This window comes from Gallus gallus, chromosome 3, assembly GCF_016699485.2.
Source record: "Gallus gallus isolate bGalGal1 chromosome 3, bGalGal1.mat.broiler.GRCg7b, whole genome shotgun sequence".
Taxonomy (NCBI): domain Eukaryota; kingdom Metazoa; phylum Chordata; class Aves; order Galliformes; family Phasianidae; genus Gallus; species Gallus gallus.
The window spans coordinates 77,328,573-77,348,272 of NC_052534.1; the positions used below are offsets into that span (position 1 = coordinate 77,328,573).

Genomic DNA, 19,700 nt, shown 5'->3' on the forward strand with positions numbered 1-19,700 from the left:
GCTAAGGAATGGGCAAGTGAACTTAATATTTGTCACTGCTCATTACAGGGCTAGAGACTTCATAACCCTGCGGTAGGATACACAGTGGTAGGATTGCACACATCTACAGTGGAGCAGAAAAGAATACCAGTAAATAACATCTACCTTTTACAAATGCTCCTAACAAAAGGAAAAGAAAAAAAAAAGTTTGTTCTTTTCTACTTCCTCTTTTAACAAATGGCTTATATAATTCCAGTTTATGGAGAATTTTGTAGCCCTGGTCCCTATGTCTGTCATGAGGAGCCAGGTGAAGAGGTCAGCAAGAGCCTCCTAACGCTTTAGTCCATTTTAGAAAAAAAAAATTCAGAGAACATGCAAACAAAAATGTAAGCAGTCTCGTATTGCTGGTGTCATCCATGCCATACAAAGAAACGAAAATCACACCCTGCTGCTGTTGGTGGATCTGATTATAAAGCCATACATCTCACCAGATCTATCCACATGGCATCATACTGGAAGTTCAAATATGTTACTTGCCTCCTATGACCTCTAATCCCTTTCAGAGTAAAAGCTTTCCAACAAGTAATCTTACAGGATTTGCTTCTAGATATATGCACTTGACTGTATTAAAGTGTTGGTAACAATCCCAGTTTACTGTGCAAACCAAAATCAGAAGGGCTTAGTCTTTTATATGATTGTGATGCAGTCAACACTGTGCAAGACCATTAGACGTACACTGCATGAAGTCCAGGAGAAGGAGCCGACTGATCACATCCCATCACCAAAACGGTCCTTGAGCTGCCACCAGAGGCCAACGCAACCAAAAGTGCCCTCCTATGGTGGCTCCTATGGTGATTAGGTTAAAGAGCAACCTCAGGCTTGGAAGACCAGACGTGCTACCATATCAGAAGAGCAGATGAAGTTTGCTCCTACATTATCAGACTGAGCTTTAAATTATGTGTGCTGAAAACCATACGCATTAAAAATATTAAAAGATTAAGTATTGTTAAAAAGGCATGAAAAAATTACTATAATATAATAAATATTAATATTTATTATATATAATATAATATTCTGTATAATATAATATATTATATATAATAATATACTATATACTATACTATAATATATATGAGCTACTATATAATAATCTACACATATGCATTTTATCATACATTCAAGTGTCTATTTGCCTACCTTGCTTTTTTTTTTTTTTTTTTTTAGTGAACATAGGTAGAGTTTGGTCAAAAAGTATTACAACTTTTAATCTAATATGTGCTTCTTTTTTTTCCCCTTAAAATTTATTCTACCCTCTGGGTTGAAAACGTTACTTTTATTTGACAAGTCTGACATCTATTGAACCTCTACTGAATTAATGTGTCACTGAAATTACAACTTGAGAAATTTATCAGCAGGCTGACAATACTTCACTGTTGTTGCACTTACAGCTGTGTGTATACAGAGCAGCAGCAGATGGGGTACACAGCATGTGGTCCAAAGCTTAGTCCTGAGGTTCAGATGTCACTACATGCCCACAGACTGCAACAAAAATGTGTTTTACTGAACGTCAGCAAATTCTTCTTGTGGTTCTTTCTGCAGTATATCAGGTTCTTATTGGTTAAGGCCTGCTCCTATGGTGCATAAAAGCTCCCAAAGTCAGTGCACGTGACCCAGCAGAGCTTGCTGTTACCTCTTTAGTAGTGGCATGTTGTCCTTGACTAAAGGATCACTTTCTGTCTGTCAGCTGCCACAGATACTGGACAACAAGTAAAATAAAAACATGCTGTAAATACACACAGCTTACAGAAAAGCACTAGGACACTACAGTTATGTTGAACAGCATTGCCCCTTTTGTAGCTATGGATGATTTGCCACTTTCATTTTCTGTCAGGAACCAGGCAGTTGGTGAGAGATGAGACTCAGCTTCCAGGACCACAGCTATTCTATACTGATTTAGCATAGCAAAGAAATGAAATAACTCTCTCTTGACAGCCTCTCCTTTTTGCAAGCATATAGAAAAGATTTATCCTTTGCAAGTCTTCACTAATTTGATCCAGAGGAATCATACACTGCAGCTTTGCTCACGTAAATCCATTGGGGATTTATTTTATTATTTGGGGCAATACTGGCTTTGATGGTGTCTGTGAGAAAGGGTGCAAACGGGAAGAAGAGCTGGAAAGAAGTAAAAGGGTGGGAGACAAAAAGGGCATCGTGCATCTGAATGGCACCTCAGCTGCTCCTCAGCCAAGCTTTCGGCCACTTGCACCGCTTCTGCTCCATGCAAGGTACAGCAGCCTAGGGCTGGCATTGCATGGGCAGACAGAAGGCAGACAAATGATAGTCAGTACCTACTGCCATACACAATGGCCATAGCCAGAACACAACCACAGTTCCATCAGTTATTACAGTTATAACTACAAAAGTAGTTTACCACTGACAGAAAAATGGTGACACTTTGTTAGTCTAAATAACAAAATAGTGATCCTTTACCCAAAAGAGCAGAACTATTTTTGCTTGAACATGAAAACTTACTGCTCCCATAGCCAAGGTAGTTCAAAAATCTATTCTCTGTTCCATGGATCACCATTTCTTGTTAAATATGGCATACAGGGAAATGAAATTTGAATTTTATTTCAGGCAGTATCCTTTCCTCCTTGAGGAAATGATGCAGCTTTGATCAATTTCTTCAGCGTTATTTTGCGTTCAGAGACAAGATTGTCAATTAGTCAATGAGTAATAAATTTTACAAGTCAATTAGTAGGAAATTATCTGTTTCTGTATACTACTGCAAATCTGTCTCACGCTAATATCTGTGAAGCCTCTCACGACTTACCTAAATTATCTGACAGATGTTCCCCTTCCCACTATCGGCAGCTTCAATGGAATATTAAATATTTGCATTTAAGCTGACCTGCTGACTTCCTTATTCCTTATTCTATTTCTCACAGCTGTCTACTATAAATACAAAGCTGTCATCTCTAATGAATATATTAAAATACACGCTGCAAACTGAAGCAGAAAGCTAGGCAATTTTTGGTACGTAGTTTTGTTTAAATAAATATGTAGAATAAGACAAATGCTCAAAAGAAGGGAAAAGTTGTAAAAAAGAAAGTATTTTAAGCCTAGTCTGAGTATGCTGCGTGGAAGAGCAACCTACTTCTTCACTCTGGACTTGGAGAAGCTACAGAGAATACGAAATTAAATGAGGGAAAAAATAGTGAGGAATTTTATAGATATTGACTTTCATGACTACTGGACTTTTCTGTCCCACTTCTGGTATATCTGTGTGTCTTTTCTATTTCTGATCTATTGAAGTGCGTACTGTTACTAAGCCTGACCTAAAAGTTACTCCAGCAGAAGAAACAGTCTTTGCAGTGTGGATGATGATGTCCATTATCTCATCAGACCAGTAGGGACCTTTAAGATTAAACAAATTTTAAGGTTGTCCTTGTGGAAACCAGCATACTGAATAAAACTGAATAAAACAGGAGAAATAATTCACATTTAATGAACTGCCTGCTTTGGCTGCATGAACATATCCAGGCTGCCTCCTTATTGGGCCATCGTACTGACTGGAAAACTGGCAACTTGCTTTAATTTGTCATTGGCACTTATTGCCATAGTAACCAAGATAATTACTAGGATAGCTGCCCTGATGAGGGGAGCTACAAAGGTGGAGTGAATTTTCATGGACAGAAACTGCACAAGACCAGAAGATGAGCTTACACTGAGAAGCAAAGCATAGGAACTCCTGGATATTTCATGACTTTGGCATTTACTGGTCCTGGTGTTTTGCAACTCCTGCTGCAAGTAGAAGTACGGAAAGATGCACTTCCTTTGTAAAGTCCTTTTCTTCCCCTTACCACAGCTACATGTATTTTATATGTCCACTGCTGTCTCAGTGGTGACAGCCAGCCTCTCCAGGAACTTTGTTTGTTCCACTGGCCATAAGAGTAGCAGCAAAGCAATGGCACTGGGTATCCCGCTGGCTTGGACATCACCAGGATGGAGCCTGAACCAGCCTGACCCTCTGCCTGGCTGCAAAAGCAGGAGGAAAAAGCACCAGAGCTGGCTGGAGAACTGGATGGCCCAAGAGGAGAAAGCTGGAAATAGATGATCAGATGGGAAACAAAAAATAATGCAGAAATAGAATCACAGAATCAGCTAGGTTGGAGAAGACTATCAAGACCACCAAGTTCAACCATCAACCTGACCTATTAAGTCCCATTATCAAACCACGTCCTTTAGTGTCACATCCATATCTCTTTAATATGTCCAGAGAAAGGGACACCATCATTGCCCTGGGCTGCCCATTCTAGTGCTTGACCAACCCCTCTGTGAAGAAATTCTTCCTGGTAGCCAACCTAAAGCTCCTCTGGCACAACTGAGGACATTTCCTCTCATTCTATCACTTGTCACATGAGAACAGAGACTGAAACTTCCTTATTGCAACCTCATTGCACTTTCAGGTGGCTGTAAAGATCAATGAGATCTCCCCTCAGCCTGCTCTTCTCCAGACCAAGTAGCCTCAGTCCCCTTGATCACTTCTCATAACTCATTTCCCAGACCCTTCATCAGCTTAGTTGTTCTTCCCTGCAAACACTCAAACAGCTCAATATTCTTGTAGTGAGAGGCCAAAACTGAACATAATATTTGAGGCTATGTGTTAAGAAAACTGTTACTTAAAATATCCTAAATACTGAGAGTCCAACATGCTTTGCATCACTTGAGACATGGGCATCTCTTTTATAATCCAGTTTTCAGGTGAGATGGATCAGCCTCTAGACATGCATCTTTCTCTTCCTGTAGGGGCCTGAAGGTAAGATTAACACAGACCAACATTTTTTTTCTTATTTCAAGATCTGTTAAGAATTGGTTTTGAGCATTTATCTCAGCTTTGTAGTCTATCTTCTCTGTCAGGGTCTTCACTACGAGGCCGAAAGCGCAGCTACAAGGAGTCAAGAAATAGAACTTCATTCTGGGTTATTGTCAACAGCAAGAACACTTTCCCACTGCCTCCATGGCCCTCAGCCAGACCTCCCAGAGCACCCCATCAGCCACAGAACCAGCTCACCTTGGGACCTCAAGACTGTGCCTAGAACAACTTCATCGAATGGTAACTCCAATCCCAGACCCGTTCAGACCTGGACAGCTCCATCCATTGTCTTTCCTCATTCAGGATGGTTCCTATTTCCTAAATGGTTTGCATCACAAACCTGAACTCTTGTTTTCTGATTATTGGTGTGGTTTTGTCGCTGTTGTTGTTGTTTTGGGGAGTGAAGCATTGATTGATTGATTTAGTTTCTATCTGTTTGGGGGGAGGTGCTTTAAAATCCAAAGGCAATGCAGCTCCGCTAGGTCACATCATTTTACTTTGAATTTTAGCAATACTGATGTCCTCTTCATGCCTCACTCTCTTAAAGCATCTTAACTTTTTAAAAATATCACCATGAACCAAAAATTCAGACAGCATGCTTACTGAGAAGATTTCTTCGAAACACCACTTGGGCCTCTTGGTGTTTGAGTGATCCTGTTTTTGTTCAACAAAATATTTGTATGCCATGGTCACCAGAAATCCATGTGCTGACCTCAAGTAGAGGAAAAGAGGAGCCTCATGCAGAGCATTGCTGACCAAATGTGATACAGATATAAATAAGACATTTTCAGAGTGGTTTGTATTCACGACACTGGTTATTTGTTGCCGAATATGCAAGTAATGGGAGATAAATTAATTTAACATTCCAAAAAATGCTTCTGTACCACTGCATTTAACAAACCTTACAAACTGTTCTTTTTGCATACTCCAGTTCTTGACCCAGAAAATTGCCAGCTTATCACACAAATTTTGAATGATCTCATCATTCCTTTCTTTTAAGCTCAGTTTGCAAAAAAATACATTTAAGTCAACAGTATAAATTTATAGTATCTCTTGTTTAAACATTTTGACTGTGAAAATATAAAAAGAGGTGAGTATAAGCAGCCATGATTTTGGTGACACAGCCAAGATTTCTCAGTGACTGAAACTGCTGATAGTGATACGGACTGGTTCAGAAAAAGTCGTGGCTGTTACATTAAGCTTGGCTCAGGATATGCACACTGGTAATTAATAACAAGTTACACCACTAATTAAATATCTTTCCTACTGTGAAATTGGACATTGTGTCTACAGACACCCACTATAGGACTGTGAGATTCCCGTATATGAGGGTCAAACTCTCAAATATGAGAACATTCAAAGTTTGCAGGCTCCTAACACTTCTTATTGGCGGTTAGTAACATATGTGACATATATCTTCAAATTAAATTCAAACACTGTGCACGAGAAAACATTTCAGTCTTGCAATTGGAAAGAATCTATGCGTTCTGCAAAAGGAAGGCTGTGTGGCTCGTACTGAGAGCTGGAGGGGCCAAACACCTTTCTTCAGGGCACACAAGCACCACCTGAAGTGTTTATTTTTTGTCAGAAGAGATTTCCTATAGAAACAGGAACTGGAACTTCAGAGCATTGCTGCAACGAGCTTTCAGGCTACCTACAGCTTAAAAACCTCCGGGTAGTTACATTAAAAGAAAAAAAAAGCGGTAGTGAAAAAGCTGCTGTTTCATACTGTCATGGAACACAGTCCCCAGGCAGCACTGTGCTCCTGGTGCAATGAATAGAAATGGTGCAGTGTGTCTGCATACAACACGACCCAACCATCGCCTCCTATGCACGGATCTTCAGCGCTGGCTGCGCACACTGCTGTATTTGGGTAATTAAAAACACACATCGTCTTCTTGAATTAGCTCCTACAGCAGCTCAGTGTAATTGCTACCAGCACCATTCCGCTTAGACCCCACCCACCGAAATCACTTTACTCCAGAACTAAGTTCAGACAATTTATGCTAATCCATGTGCGCCACATTTCCGAAGGCTCCGCACATTGCTCCGTTGGGCTTCAACCATACAACCCCCCCCCCCGCCCCCTCCACCCTCGGAGCCGCTGCTGGCGGTGGCAATGCGCTCTGCCCGGCGCAACAACCGCGGTCCGTAGGATATCTTCAGTAACGAACAGAGAATCCATCGAGAGCTTTAGGCGGTCATTAAAGCCCAGTTTGCACGCAGTTTGGGGACGTCTCAGTGAATCATTTCGAAGCTTAACCACGGGACCGTACCGCAGACAGAGGAAGAAGCATCGGCGGCTCCTGCTGCCTTCCCCATCTGCGCAAGGTGCTGTGCGTCCTTTATTCTTTCGGCGCTATTCTCTTTAGCTACGTTTTTATTTTTATTATTATTATTATTCTGCCCCTGGAAACCCGCAGCCCCCCGCCACGCTCTCGGCGTCGCCTTTAAGGGGCGCGGCGGGGCGGGGGGCTCCCCGGGCCGCACCGAGCGGCCCGACCCGGCTCGGCACGGCTGAGCACGGCCCGCCTCAGCGCCGTGTCACCTGACCGCGCCGGGCCACCGACCTGCGGCGGCGTGCGGGCCGGCTGCGTTCCGCCCTCTGCACCGGGCTGGGGGGCGGCGCTGCTGCGGCAGTCGCGCGGGGATTAGGCTGCGGGAGGATTAGGCTGGAAATAGCAGCGGCGGCTTCCCGGCCGTGCACGCCCAGCGCATCCCGGCGGCGGCGGCGGGAGGAGGGGGCAGCCCGCCCCGCACCTGGGGCTATCGGGGCCGGGGGGGGGGTCTGGGCGGCGGCGGCGGCCGGAGGACGGAGGACGGAGGGAAGGACGCTCTGACAGGTCGGTGCCGGCGCTGCCTGACCCCCCCCGGGCGCTGATGGCGTCCCTTTCTCGGGGCGGGGGGGGGGCGGGCAGGCCGGGGAGGCGGCGGGGGGCAGGACGCGGGCAGGTGATGTGGGGGTGAGCTTTCCTCCCCTTCGTTCCTCCCTTCGTTCGCGGTTTGTGCCGTCTCCCTCTATTCTCCTTATTTTTTTTTTTTTCTATCCCCGCAGTGTCTGAAATCGCCCTTTTTTTTGCCCCAGGCAGCCGCACTGGAATTGTCTGGCGAGGCGAACGTTCGCGCAGCAGGGCGGGGGGGCCGGAGGAGCTCTGTGCGGCGGCCCCCGCCTCCCCACGGCCCGCAGCCCGCGAGCCCCTTCCCCTCGCGTGTTTTCTGCCTCTGCAGAGCAGGCAGCGGCACGAACGGCAGCCGAAGATGTCGGGTCAGACGCTGACAGATCGCATCGCAGCTGCTCAGTACAGCGTTACGGGATCGGCCGTAGCCAGAGCCGTCTGCAAAGCCACCACGCATGAAGTGATGGGGCCCAAGAAGAAGCACCTGGACTGTAAGCATCCCTTTTGTATCCGCAGTGAAGACCCGGGGCTGAGCCTGAGGCCCTCTGGGATGCGGCTTTGGGCGTTCTGGCTTGCTACTGTAATCCAGCTCGTGAGTGGAAAGGGCTGTGAGAAATCTCCAGGCGACGATGAGTTATTATTGCATTTCTTCTCGTATTGCATAATACCACTCTTTCAGCCATTTTTTCCCTCTTGACCTCTTGCCTTTCATCTAGGAAGGCAGTGCAAAGCGCGCCTCACAGAGCGCAGCCCCGGCCTGGGAAGGGGGTCGTGCACATGGCAGAATGGTACGTGCCTGCCGCTGCCTCCCCATGCCCTGGTGGGGCCCAGCAGGGACAAATGCTGTGCCAGGTGCATGGCCTCTCCATAGTGGCCATCTGAAGAGGTTAGGTGATGGCATGGTGGTCGACAGTATGCTGGGGATTGGAACGGCCTTTGGAGAGGGTAAGGGCAGGTGCTGAGGTCTTGGGCATCTGATAGCATCTTCGTGGTCTGTCTGGTGGTTTCTGTCATGTTTTATTGAGGATGGCTAGAGGCTTTGTTTCAGAGATTTCTTGTCTGTTCTGGACTTGGCTGTAGCTGCTTAATGCATGAAACAAGGTTGAAGTCAAAATGTTTCTTAGAAGGCAATGAGCCTGTAATGCTTTGTCTTGACAATTCCTTCTTTTCAACCCACTCAACTGTCAGGCCCTTCTTGGAGACACCAAGGAGTTAGGATGGTGAAGGTACTTAATTACATGATGATAATTGGCTTTGTTCACCATAGAAACTGTCCAGCTTTGGTTTCAAGGTATCAACAGCAGGTTTTAATGCTGCCTAAAGTAAGTGCTTTTCCCATTATTTTTTAAAATTTATTTATTTATTTATTTTTGTTGGAAATGCTGGAAACACATGGTAAAAAAACACTCAGAAGTGAAAATAAGCCAAGTATTGTATCAAGAAGTCTCTTGGCTACTGTCCATTATCAAGTAATGCTGGTGCAGGTGCATGCAAATGCAGTTCTGATGATACTGTTTTTCTTCAAAGGAGGTAGTATTACTTCTGGAAAATAATTACAGATTTTGGTGCTAATGATTTCATGGCCAACCTTTCAGGTGAAACACAGCATTTCAGCCATGTCCAGTGCTTTGTATATATGGCAAAGAGATGCTGAGTGTACTCTCAGTAAGTTTGTTGATGAGACCAATCTGAGTGGTGCAGCTGACACGATAGAAGGAAAGGATGACATTCCGAGGGACCTGGACATGCTCAAAAAGTAGGCACATGGGAATCTAAAGAGGTTCAATAAGGCCAAGTGCAAGGTGTTGCACTTAAGTTGAGGCAAATCAGATATGTATATAGGTCGGGAGAAGAACTCATTGAGAGCAGCCCTGTGGAGAAGGACTTGGGGATTCTGATGGACGAGAAGCTGGACATGAGCCAGAAATGTGCCATTGCAGCCCAGAAGGCCAACTATATCCTGGGCTGCATCAAAATAGGGGTGACCAGCAGGAAGAGGGAAGGAGTTGTCTCCCTCTACTCTGCCCTCATGAGGCCCCATCTGGAGTACTGAGTCTACGCCTGGGACCCCCAGTACAGGAAGGATGTGGAACTGTTGGAGCTGCTCCAGAGGAAGGCCACAAAGATGATCAGAGGGCTGAAGCACCCTTCCTATAAGGAAAAGTTAGGGAGTTGGGCTTGTTCAGCTTGGAGAAGAGAAGACTGTGGGGAGACCTCATTGTGGACTTCCCATACTTGGAGGGAGCTTACAAGCAGGAGGGAGACTGACTATTTGCATGGTCTGATAGTGATGGGACAAAGGGGTTGGCTTTAAAATATAAGAGGGGAGATTCAGGTTAGATATTAGGAATATAGTTTTTACTCAGAGGGTGGTGAGGTGCTGGCACAGCTTCTCAGAGAAGCTGTGGATGCCCAACCCTGGAGGCATTCAAGGCCAGGTTGGATGGAGCCCTGGGCAGCCTGATGTCATGGGGGAAGCCCTGCCCATGACAGGGATTTGGAACTAGATGAACTTTAAGATCCCCTCCAACCTAAGCCATTCTTTGATTCTGATTTAGCACCATTGACTGAAAACTGACTTGAGCATAAACTGTTGTTAACACAGATCTGCTGTCTTAATGTCATGTAATCTCTCTTTTTTTCTTGTGTGTTAGTAAAAAATCTTCTGATGAGTGTAGATAATCCACTGACTATAAATTTCTTGGTTATTGATATCGCCTTTGTTGATGTTTGGTAGCTGTCGACACCTCTCAATCTGTAGGCTGTATATGGCCAGTCCTACTGTGTCTATTACTAGAAACTTTTGCTTTAAAAGGGAAAAAGAAAAAGGAAAAAAAAAAAAAGCTTGGCTCTTGTAATTAAAACCATGCTGTGTCTATGCAATATTAATGTGTATATATTCTACACACACATGTGCATGCACACATCTGTAGAGAAGTAAAAGTGCTATCTGGAGTAGGTAGGATTGAAGTGAAAAGTGAGGTAGAAATAATTTGCTAGTGCTGTAATGAAGTCTGGAAAAGAGTTGTGCTTGGATATTAATGCTAGTATTATTACTTCAGGAACAAGACTGGGAGAGACTGAAGCCTGTAGGGTTCCCTGCCATTTCCTGCCCACCTACATGTGAGATACCCATGATGAAGGGGAAGAATCACTTCCTGGGAAGAAGTCCTTGTTCATTTTATCTTCTGTTTTCTAGGCTGTGTGTATTAGTTGAGCATTTAACTATCTCGGATCATTAAAGACAGAATCTTGTCAGTGGGAGATGCACACGTTCAAAATTGCAGGCTATAAATGAAAATCAGGTTCATATTTTAGAATGTTGTATTCTAAATATGTATTCTCAGGCTCTTAAACCTGAGACATCTCCTCAGCACTGTGAATTGTTAAGCAGCTCCTTGAACTCTGGTGTGTATCTTGTGAGCAAGTGTTAGGATGGGCCTGGTGTTGTAATGAGAAGCAGAGGCCCATCCCCTGACTGCATGCAGGAAGTGCTGTGGCTGGGGGCTGTGCTCCAAGTTGTGTGGTTGGCTGCATTGCTGAAGGATAAGTAGCACAAGAGGGCCAGGGGAAGGGAATGGAAGCTAAAACTTACCTTAAGTTCTGAGTTGAGGTGTGAGGGATTTTGACAACGAAGGCTGTAGGTACAAGAGAAGATACATGAGGTGATCGGAACAGGGCGTTATTAAAAGCTGTAATTCTACTATCAGCACAGTGGTTCTGCGTCCTTAGGGATCGCTGTAATTGTGTTTAGTGTCTTGGGTTGTGTGACATGACACCTGGCTGCTACCTGCCAGCGTCCCGCTTAGCAGCTGGGCTTTGTAAATGAAGTGGAAAGGTCAACCACTGAACGTGAGTCCTGTGAGGATGGGACACGGTGCCTGTCGTCGTGTTTTCTGCAGAAGGCATTAGCTCTGGAGGTTACAGAAAGACAGTGGGTGGCAAGGTGTGTGGAGGGTTTGTTTGGTTTTGTTTCTTTTTAATTTTTGGTAAATAGTGCTTAAGTAGAGGGAAGTTGCTCTCAGGGGTAAAAAGCCTGGTTTGAGTGTGAGTCCATGTGCACGAGGATGGGAGAAAAAAGTATAATGAAGTGTTTTCTGTGAACAAAAGCAGCTGCTTCATGCTTACCTTGGTGTGGCTTTCGGTACTTGCACAGCTTCCAAGTGCAGGGTTTGCTGTGGATGCTGCATTGTGGCTGTCCCTTGGCATGGACTCTGGGTACTGCACAGACTTGTTATGTAAGGAAGAAGAACCAAGCTTGAAGAGGCTGCTTGTATTCATTGGTAACATTTACCACTTTTTTTGAATTCCAGCTCTCATACCAGTGAGAACTACTGCTGGAAGTCATACCTTGCACAAATTCCCAAATGTCTGTGGGGGTAAAAAAAGCATAAATATAGGATGCAGTGACGGTCTGGGGCCAGGCACTGCAGCTAGCACATCGGAGCTCTGATCCTTTTGGACTGAAAAATTGGTATCTTCCCCGCTGTAGTTCCTTCATTCCAACAGAGGCCTTAAAGTCTGCACGGTGATACTGATTCATCTCCCTCTGCTAATTGTGTTGCGTTAAATAAATTGCAGTTAGGTGTAGCAACTGAGAAAAGCATTCACATGGGGAGATGAGGATTCGCAGTGTGGTTTTATTTATGTGTTTATTTTTGAAGCAGTGAAAGAGGCTATTGAGGAATCTGTGGATGTGTGTATATATATATATTTATATATATATATATATGAGCTATGTTAAGGATACATGAGCTGTGGTCATTCAACTGTGAGGACAATACTCATGCACAGCACAGAAGCTTCATTCTCAGCCTTGTTATGAAAGCCGTACTAATGCTTCACTGGGGGTTTGGTGGTGGGGAGGCAAAGCAAGCATCCAGCCTTGAATGATGGTGGCTCTGAAGGCATCAACAGGGGGAAGTTTTCAGAGAAAGGACATATCGTGACTTTCAAATGTTAAAACACATGATAGATCCGAAAAAAAAATCAAAGGAGCTCTGTTCAGACCTACTTATAAGGATTTAGCTGAGAAACAAACCAGTGATCTGTCAGTTAGGGAAGTGAAGTGGAAAGCAGTGAGGCTGTTACATCTGTGGTTGTTTGTAACAAGTTCCCGTTTCTGAAAAGGATCAGAATGGTTGGGATTTTCCTTATGTCATCGGTGAATCGTTTTGCAGCAGGAGGAAGCTCTCGAGTGTCTAATACCATGTCTTACATGGCCTAGAAAGACCACGTAATGTCTCCTACCTTCCTCAAAACAGTTTTTGTAAGACCGAAGCCCTTCCAAGGGGCTGATCAAAAGCTGGGAGGTTTTCATGAGATGTGGAAGCAAAGATGAGGATCAAGACGGAATTTGCTGTGACTGTGGAGGTGACCTGTGTGCATATTGCAGAAATAGAAAAGTATTTGGATCTCAAGTCTAATTTTGCAGCTTTGTGTGTGGCTGACAAAGGCTCTGAAAAGAGATATAGTTTAAATCATGTTGGTAACTGAAATGCAGGGCTGGTGTCAGTGTTTTGCTGATACAGATACTTGTCTCTGAAGGGCTTTTACCTGTATCCTGCTAACTGTGTGGATAACCTGATGAATTTGAATTACTGTGGTCTCTTATGTTGAAACAGAAATGGTGATTGACCAAAAGCAAGGCTAAGCCTTCTCCCCAGGCTCAGTAAAGAAAAAGCTATGGGATATTACTATGCATAATTACGTAATTATATATATCTCCAGTTGGATGGCTCTTGTGAAAAGTGGAGGCCAGCAGAGCTATCTTCAGTTACTTGCATCAGTGCCTGCTAGCATTAAATGAAGTGTGTTTTTCAGAAGCTGTTTGCTGTTGAGGTGGTTTGGAGAGTGTTCCAGATCTGCTGGCACTTGTGGCCCCTTACTGAAGGGAGTAGCACAGACTTATGAGTGCTGCATTGCTCTGCAGTCCAGGTGATGCTTTGTCTGGATGGCTGTGGAATTGCTCTCAAAAAATGGCCAATAAGTGAATCTCTGCACAAAGCAGGCTTTATCCTTCACACTCTACTAATGAAACCACTACAGAATAAGATACGGTGAGATATAAAAAAATAATTTGTCATAGTTTCTATATATGAGAGAAATGGTTTTCAATGAAGATCAGTTTTAGTACAGTGTCTTGTTTTTGTTGCCACAGCTAGGATGTATTCTGAATTGTGAATTTATTCTTGTCATCCCAATGAGTCTCTCTTTCTCACCAGAAAATAAACATTCCAAGGAAGTGATTCTTTACTTTAGTAGGCCATTCAATAGTGGATAACAGATTAGCACCTTTTTCCCCTGAAAGTTGTCAACATCGCTCTGTGGTGAATAGCAGTCTGTTTTTGTGGACTTAGCTCGTGTCCTGTCTCAAAACAATTTTGAGGACTTGCTTTACTTGGAGTTGTGTAAATCTCCGAGTAGGAGTACAAACAGCTGTAATGGGTAAGGGGAGCTAATAAGAAGTCTTAGCTAGTCTTGAACATTCCTATGGCATTACCTCTGTTCCCATCCTTGCATCATTAAACACTGTTCTTGAGGCATGTGTACCAAGAGAAGGCTCCCCTTTTAATTAAGGTAAGACCTGGCCAAGTAATAAATTTTAAAAATATGTTTGAACCTGGATAGAAGTTTGAGTTTGAGTTAGGATTCTGAGGCAGAAACTTGAACAAGATCACTCGATCTTGTGCATCTAAACTGTTCTGTCTTCTTATGGTGAAGTGCCTAAGGAGAGGGAGGACAGGAAACAGAAGAGTGGGTTAATACTGTAATATTAAATATCCTTTTATCCAAACAGTGTAACTTGATAAAGTTAGATTCATTAGTTCTACCCTCCCTCCCCTTGGCTTTTCTGCTACCGAAGACATATTCTTAGTCTGTTTTCAGCAGTCAAGATCCTTCTGTTAGTAACTCTTTGCCAAGGTCACGAATGACCAGTTTTGGGACAGGTTGGGCCTTTCTACTGTAATAACTTCTGTCAGTAGACCTTTATAATGCAGCAGTCATGCCTTTTCTGCTCTGTTTGTGGTCCCTTGCTCATGAAATGGTCAGTATGGTGTGGCTACTTTTCCTTTATATAAATGAAGTCTAGCATTTTCTGGTTCTGCACAGATGAAAAAGGTATGTGGTTTTTATTTTCTTTTTTCTTCTTCTGGAAGAGCAGAGCAGTAATACAGTGACCCATCCATAGTTTTCATCATTTCTGTTTCATGGTTGAATATCTCATCACATTCTTGTAGTATAGAAACACTACACCCCTGGGCTGCAGTCACTGGCAAAAACAATAATTAAAAAAAAAAAATCTGCTCTTTTATTTCCTGTTGTTTGACTTGATCTGTGTGTCTGATTTCCTGACCTGGCTCGTAAGTCCATCTTCTCTATGCACCTTACCTGAGCCTGTCCCACTAGTGAAGACTTCTGTGTAGTGTCCGAGAAAGTACTCTGTTGGAGTGGTCCTGTGTCTGTGTTTCTTGAAAGATCCTCTGAAGTACTTAAAAGTAGATTGCAGTCAGGACAAGTCTGAAGGGCACACAGAATTTTGGATGCTATTCAGTGCTTATTGCTGGATGGAGAAAATGGCAGTGGTGGGTGATACTTCCTCACCTGGTGTCCTCTTCTGTTTTGAAGCCTACTGGCAGGTTGAAGAGCTTCTAGTCTTGAAATTGAGAGGAAACTGTAACTGAAGAGAAGAATTGATTGTACTGTTAGTCTCTGCTTCTGAAGAAGTGATAATATAGCAGAGGTACACCTGCATCTGGTGATTTCCTGCTTGTTTTCAAGATACTTGAGACAACTGACACGTTTTGCACTTCACCTTTCCTTCAGTATTGAATGTCCATGGCAAGGTGTTGGCAGCAGGGTGTCTGCACAGTGAGAAGAGACTATTCTGGGCCAGATACAGCCACCACAGACTCATCGTAGGACATGGCTGAGCTCAGAAGCTGAGCCAGATGCACCTCCGGGAAAATGTATTTAAGAAGGGACATGAAATGCTGGACAGGAAGTGAAAAAATGAGAATCAGCAGAGGGACCACCAAGGTCAGAGGTGGAGCAGGAGGCTCATGGTGCTGCCGGAGTCGATATCCCCTGCAGCCCATGAGAGAGAGACCACCCTTCTCATATAGGTCAGCCCTGCTGCTCTTCCATTACCAAAACTGTGCTACATATACCCCCTAGTCCTCAAGGAAAAGAAATAAGAAAGATCTCCCACAGTCAGTTACAGACATATGGTATTGCTGAAGGCATCCCTTAGTCTTTCTATAGTCTAAAGATGAGTCTATTGTACCAAACAGTATCATTAACTTAACATGTGCTGTTCCTTTTTGGAGCTTATTTTCCAGGCACAGATCAGAATGTTGATAAGGGTGGAAAAGGACAAGTTCTGGTGTGTGCATAGGGAAAATACCACAGACACAGAAGTAGTCACACCAGTGAGTGTCTGATGAAGCTTGAATCACCAAACTTCAATACGCAGCATGCAGATTACGAACAATATTCTGCCTGGGTTTCAAATACCATTAAAACTAACAGCAAGGACCAAAAGCAAGCTGGGAAATCAGGGTCAGAGTCTCAGCACAAGGCTTCTAATGTACAGAAAAATATGGATAATATAGCACTAGTCTGAACCCTGAACTCAAATGATACGATGTAAGAAGCCTTCCTAGGAGCTTTGCAGGCACTGATCCTTAGCAGAGGGCTTGCAACAGTATTTTTGTTCCCCTTTGGTCAGCAGTACCAGTAAGATTGCCCTGTGAAGCTGGAAAGTGGACACTAGAGTATCCCACTCCATCAGACTCAGCGTAGTTGCTTAGCTTCCCTACTGGCCAAAATTTTGCTTGGATGAGGGCTTGATGGCTTAAATAAACCCCGAATAAAACCGATGTTGGCAATTGCTAGAAGGCAGTAGTTGGCAGAGGCTAGCTTGTCACTTTGTGGAGTATGGCTATGTCTGCTTTTTCTGGAGTCTTGCAAACCACATGGTAGACTGTTAAAACTGTTTTTAATACTTCTAATCTTACTATTTTGATTGTATTTAATTCACTCACAAAACATTCTGAAAAAAAGAGTCAAGCAAGTTTTTAAAAGGTGGGTTCATTGAATCACAAAATTATACGGGTTAGAAGGGACCTCTGGAGATCATGTAATCCAACCTCCAGTAAAGCAGGTTCCCTGCTGGAGGTTGCAGAGGAAAGTGTCAAGGTGGGTCTTGAATATCTCAAGAGAAGGAGATTCCACATGCTTGCTCTCTGGGCAGCCTGTTCCAGTGCTCCATCACTCTTGCAATAAAGGTTTTCCTCATGTTTGTATGGAACTTCCTTTGTTCCAGTTTCTGCACATTGCCCCTTGTTGTGCCATTGTTTGCTGAGCGCTGCTGAAAAGACCCTGGCCCCACCCACTTGACTCTCACCCTTTAGATACTTATAAGCATTGATGAGATCCTCTCTCAGTCTTTTCTTCTCCAGGCCAAACAGTCCCAGGTCTCTCACTCAGCTTTTTCCCTTAAGAGAAATGCTCCAGGCCCTCAGTCATCTTTGCAGCCTGACTCTGGTCTCTCTCTAGAAACACTATCTTTCTTAAACTGGGGAGCTCAGAACTGGACCCAGTATTCCAAATGTGGCCTCACCGGGGCAGAGTAGAGAGGGAGGATCGCTTCCCTCACCCTGCTGGCCGTGCTCTTTTTAATGCATCCTGGGATACCATTGACCTTCTTGGCCACAGGGCTACTACTGGATCATGGCCAACCTGTTGTCCACTGGAGCACCCAGGTCCTTCTCTGCAGAGCTCCTTTCCCCAATCCATAACCTGTACGGGTGCATGTGGTTATCTGTCCTCAGCTGTAGGACTTCACACTTGCCCTTGTTGAACATCATAAGTTTGCTCTTCAGGTCTCGCTGAATGGCAGCACAGCCTTCTGGTGTGTCAGCTGCTCCTCCTGGCTTTGTAACTAGCAGTCAATTCATGACTAGTAGTCAGTAGGCTGCTTGCACTCATAAAATTCTCCTCTTCAGATTGTGCAACTTATTTTTGCTGCAGTACTTGACAGTTCTAGTCCACCAGAGAGGAAATATACCAGCAGCCTAACTAGTTTCACAGATGGTTTTGGGTGTCAGCCTTCAAGACTTGACCGTATCACTGTGAATATACATGGAATAAAGTGTTTTTTGTGCTGCTAGCAAATAGTAGAATCCACAGGGCATCTGAGGTTTACAGCTCATTAGTAGGCACAGTATAGCAAGAGACAGCACGCTTTTTACTACTGACTCCCAGACTAACCAAGTCGAAATACCCTCCTGTTCCTCCTCCCTGACCAGGGTGATGTGATTTCATGCTTTTTTTTTTTTTTTTTAAAGATTTTATCTATATCTCATTCTAGTTTAATGAAAGGAATTGTATGCTGAGAAGTCCTGATGTCATGCTAATGTTGTGTATTTTTGTAACATGTAATTTGGCCATTTGAGCTGAGACATTGTGTCAGTTGATTGCCTTTGCTAGAGTCTATTTTCTAGCTGTTGATAAAAATCAAATGTGTGTGATATTTCTTGGGGGAGGGGGGGTGGGAGGTGGGATGGTGTGACTACACAGGCATGGTCATGCTTGAAGGCCACCAAAGGGTATGCTGTGCTTCTAATATCTACTGAGAACTGCAAGTTGCTGCCAGGATGCATCTGCAGCTTGAGGCTAACTGGTGACAATCAACCCTTTTTTTTTGGTTGTAAGCCAGCATGCAAAATTACCACAGCTAGGTGGCAGGTTGACAGGAGCTCCCAGTGCTGTAGTTGGGCCACAGAGCTCTAACAAAATGATTCAGCTGTGTATTTTGTCAAGGTGGCTTTATATCCTTAAAGAAGGAATGAAAAAGAAGGCATGGCTTTGCTTGTTTGTTTTCCCTTCCCTAGCTATTTAGTAGATGTGGTTATAGCTGAAATGTAAAACACTGGTAAGGGCAGATTCAAGATGCTGGTGTCTACTTGAGCTAAGATTGTTCTATCGTCTCTTTAAAGGACCAGAGAAACGTCCTTTCGAGAACGTGTCTTAAACTTTGCATTCTGTTAATGAGGTGGGACAAACTGTGGCGTGACTACTGACAGTATAGTTGCCTCAGACTGGACCTTGATTTGGCACGAGTGTGGATGACACAACGGCAGTGGATGCTTCCATAGCAGATGGTCAGCTGTTAGCCTGCAGAGACTGGCAGGCTCTTAGTGCCTCTGGCATAATTTCTTTGTATCTCTTAAGTCTGATAGTTTACAGAATGTTCTAAAATGGTACTCTGTAGAAATGAGAGGAAGACATGATTACTCAAAACATGAATAAAACATAGTGACTTGTTGCCTACGCTCTTAAAATTTATTCAAGTCAACAAGTTTGTGGGGAGGTCCTCAACATAAGACAGTGATCTTGCCATGATGCAAGACTTCACTAGCTAGAGCATGCATCTTTACATGTAATTAAAAGAGCCCATATAGATGCACTTAAGTGGGAGTTCAGACTGTTTTTAAAGGGGCTCTTCCTTTCACTTCTCATTTTAGAGAGTGTATGACTTGTATGAAAGGGGGAAGCCAGCTGGCCTGTTTCCTGGCTCTGAAAGCTGCTGCTTCTCATTATGTAGAGGTTGAGTATAGACACTAACTTTAAGAAATCATTACATCAGTTCTTTAGCAACCCTGGAGTTTTAAAACCCAACCTTTTCAAATGGAGACACGGGTTTGGATCTTACTGTATGACTCTGGAATCCAAAGTGCAGTCATAGTGCCTATAGCTCTTAATCCAAGTATTATAGCTTCATCTAAATGTGTTTACAGGGGAACCAACATTCTGCTGAGGGGCAGCAAGCCAGAGGAAGTCAGCATATCTTAGGTGCCAGTATTTGAAAACAAGTACGATTTGTCATGAGTCAATGGTTCATTTCTAGCTTCTAAAACAGAGCACTATTTTCATGTGTGAAC

General features: G+C 43.9%; 1 protein-coding gene across 22 annotated transcripts in view; it reads left to right on the top strand.

Moving 5' to 3' along the window:
- Positions 1–7,134: 7,134 nt before the first annotated feature.
- SNAP91 (synaptosome associated protein 91) overlaps positions 7,135–19,700 on the top strand; it is a 70,808-nt gene continuing 58,242 nt past the window's right edge. For 15 of the 22 annotated variants that reach the window (XR_005858092.2, XM_046938996.1, XM_040697291.2 and 12 more), the window contains exons 1-2: positions 7,135–7,186; positions 7,911–8,243. Coding sequence is in view for 21 of the 22 variants with exons in the window: in XM_046938996.1 (XP_046794952.1) it covers positions 8,114–8,243 (130 nt within the window). In the remaining variant the exon portion in view is untranslated. Of the gene's footprint in view, positions 7,699–7,910; positions 8,244–19,700 lie in introns of all 22 variants that reach the window. The other 7 variants (XM_040697300.2, XM_046938999.1, XM_040697304.2 and 4 more) reach the window with 5 other exon arrangements.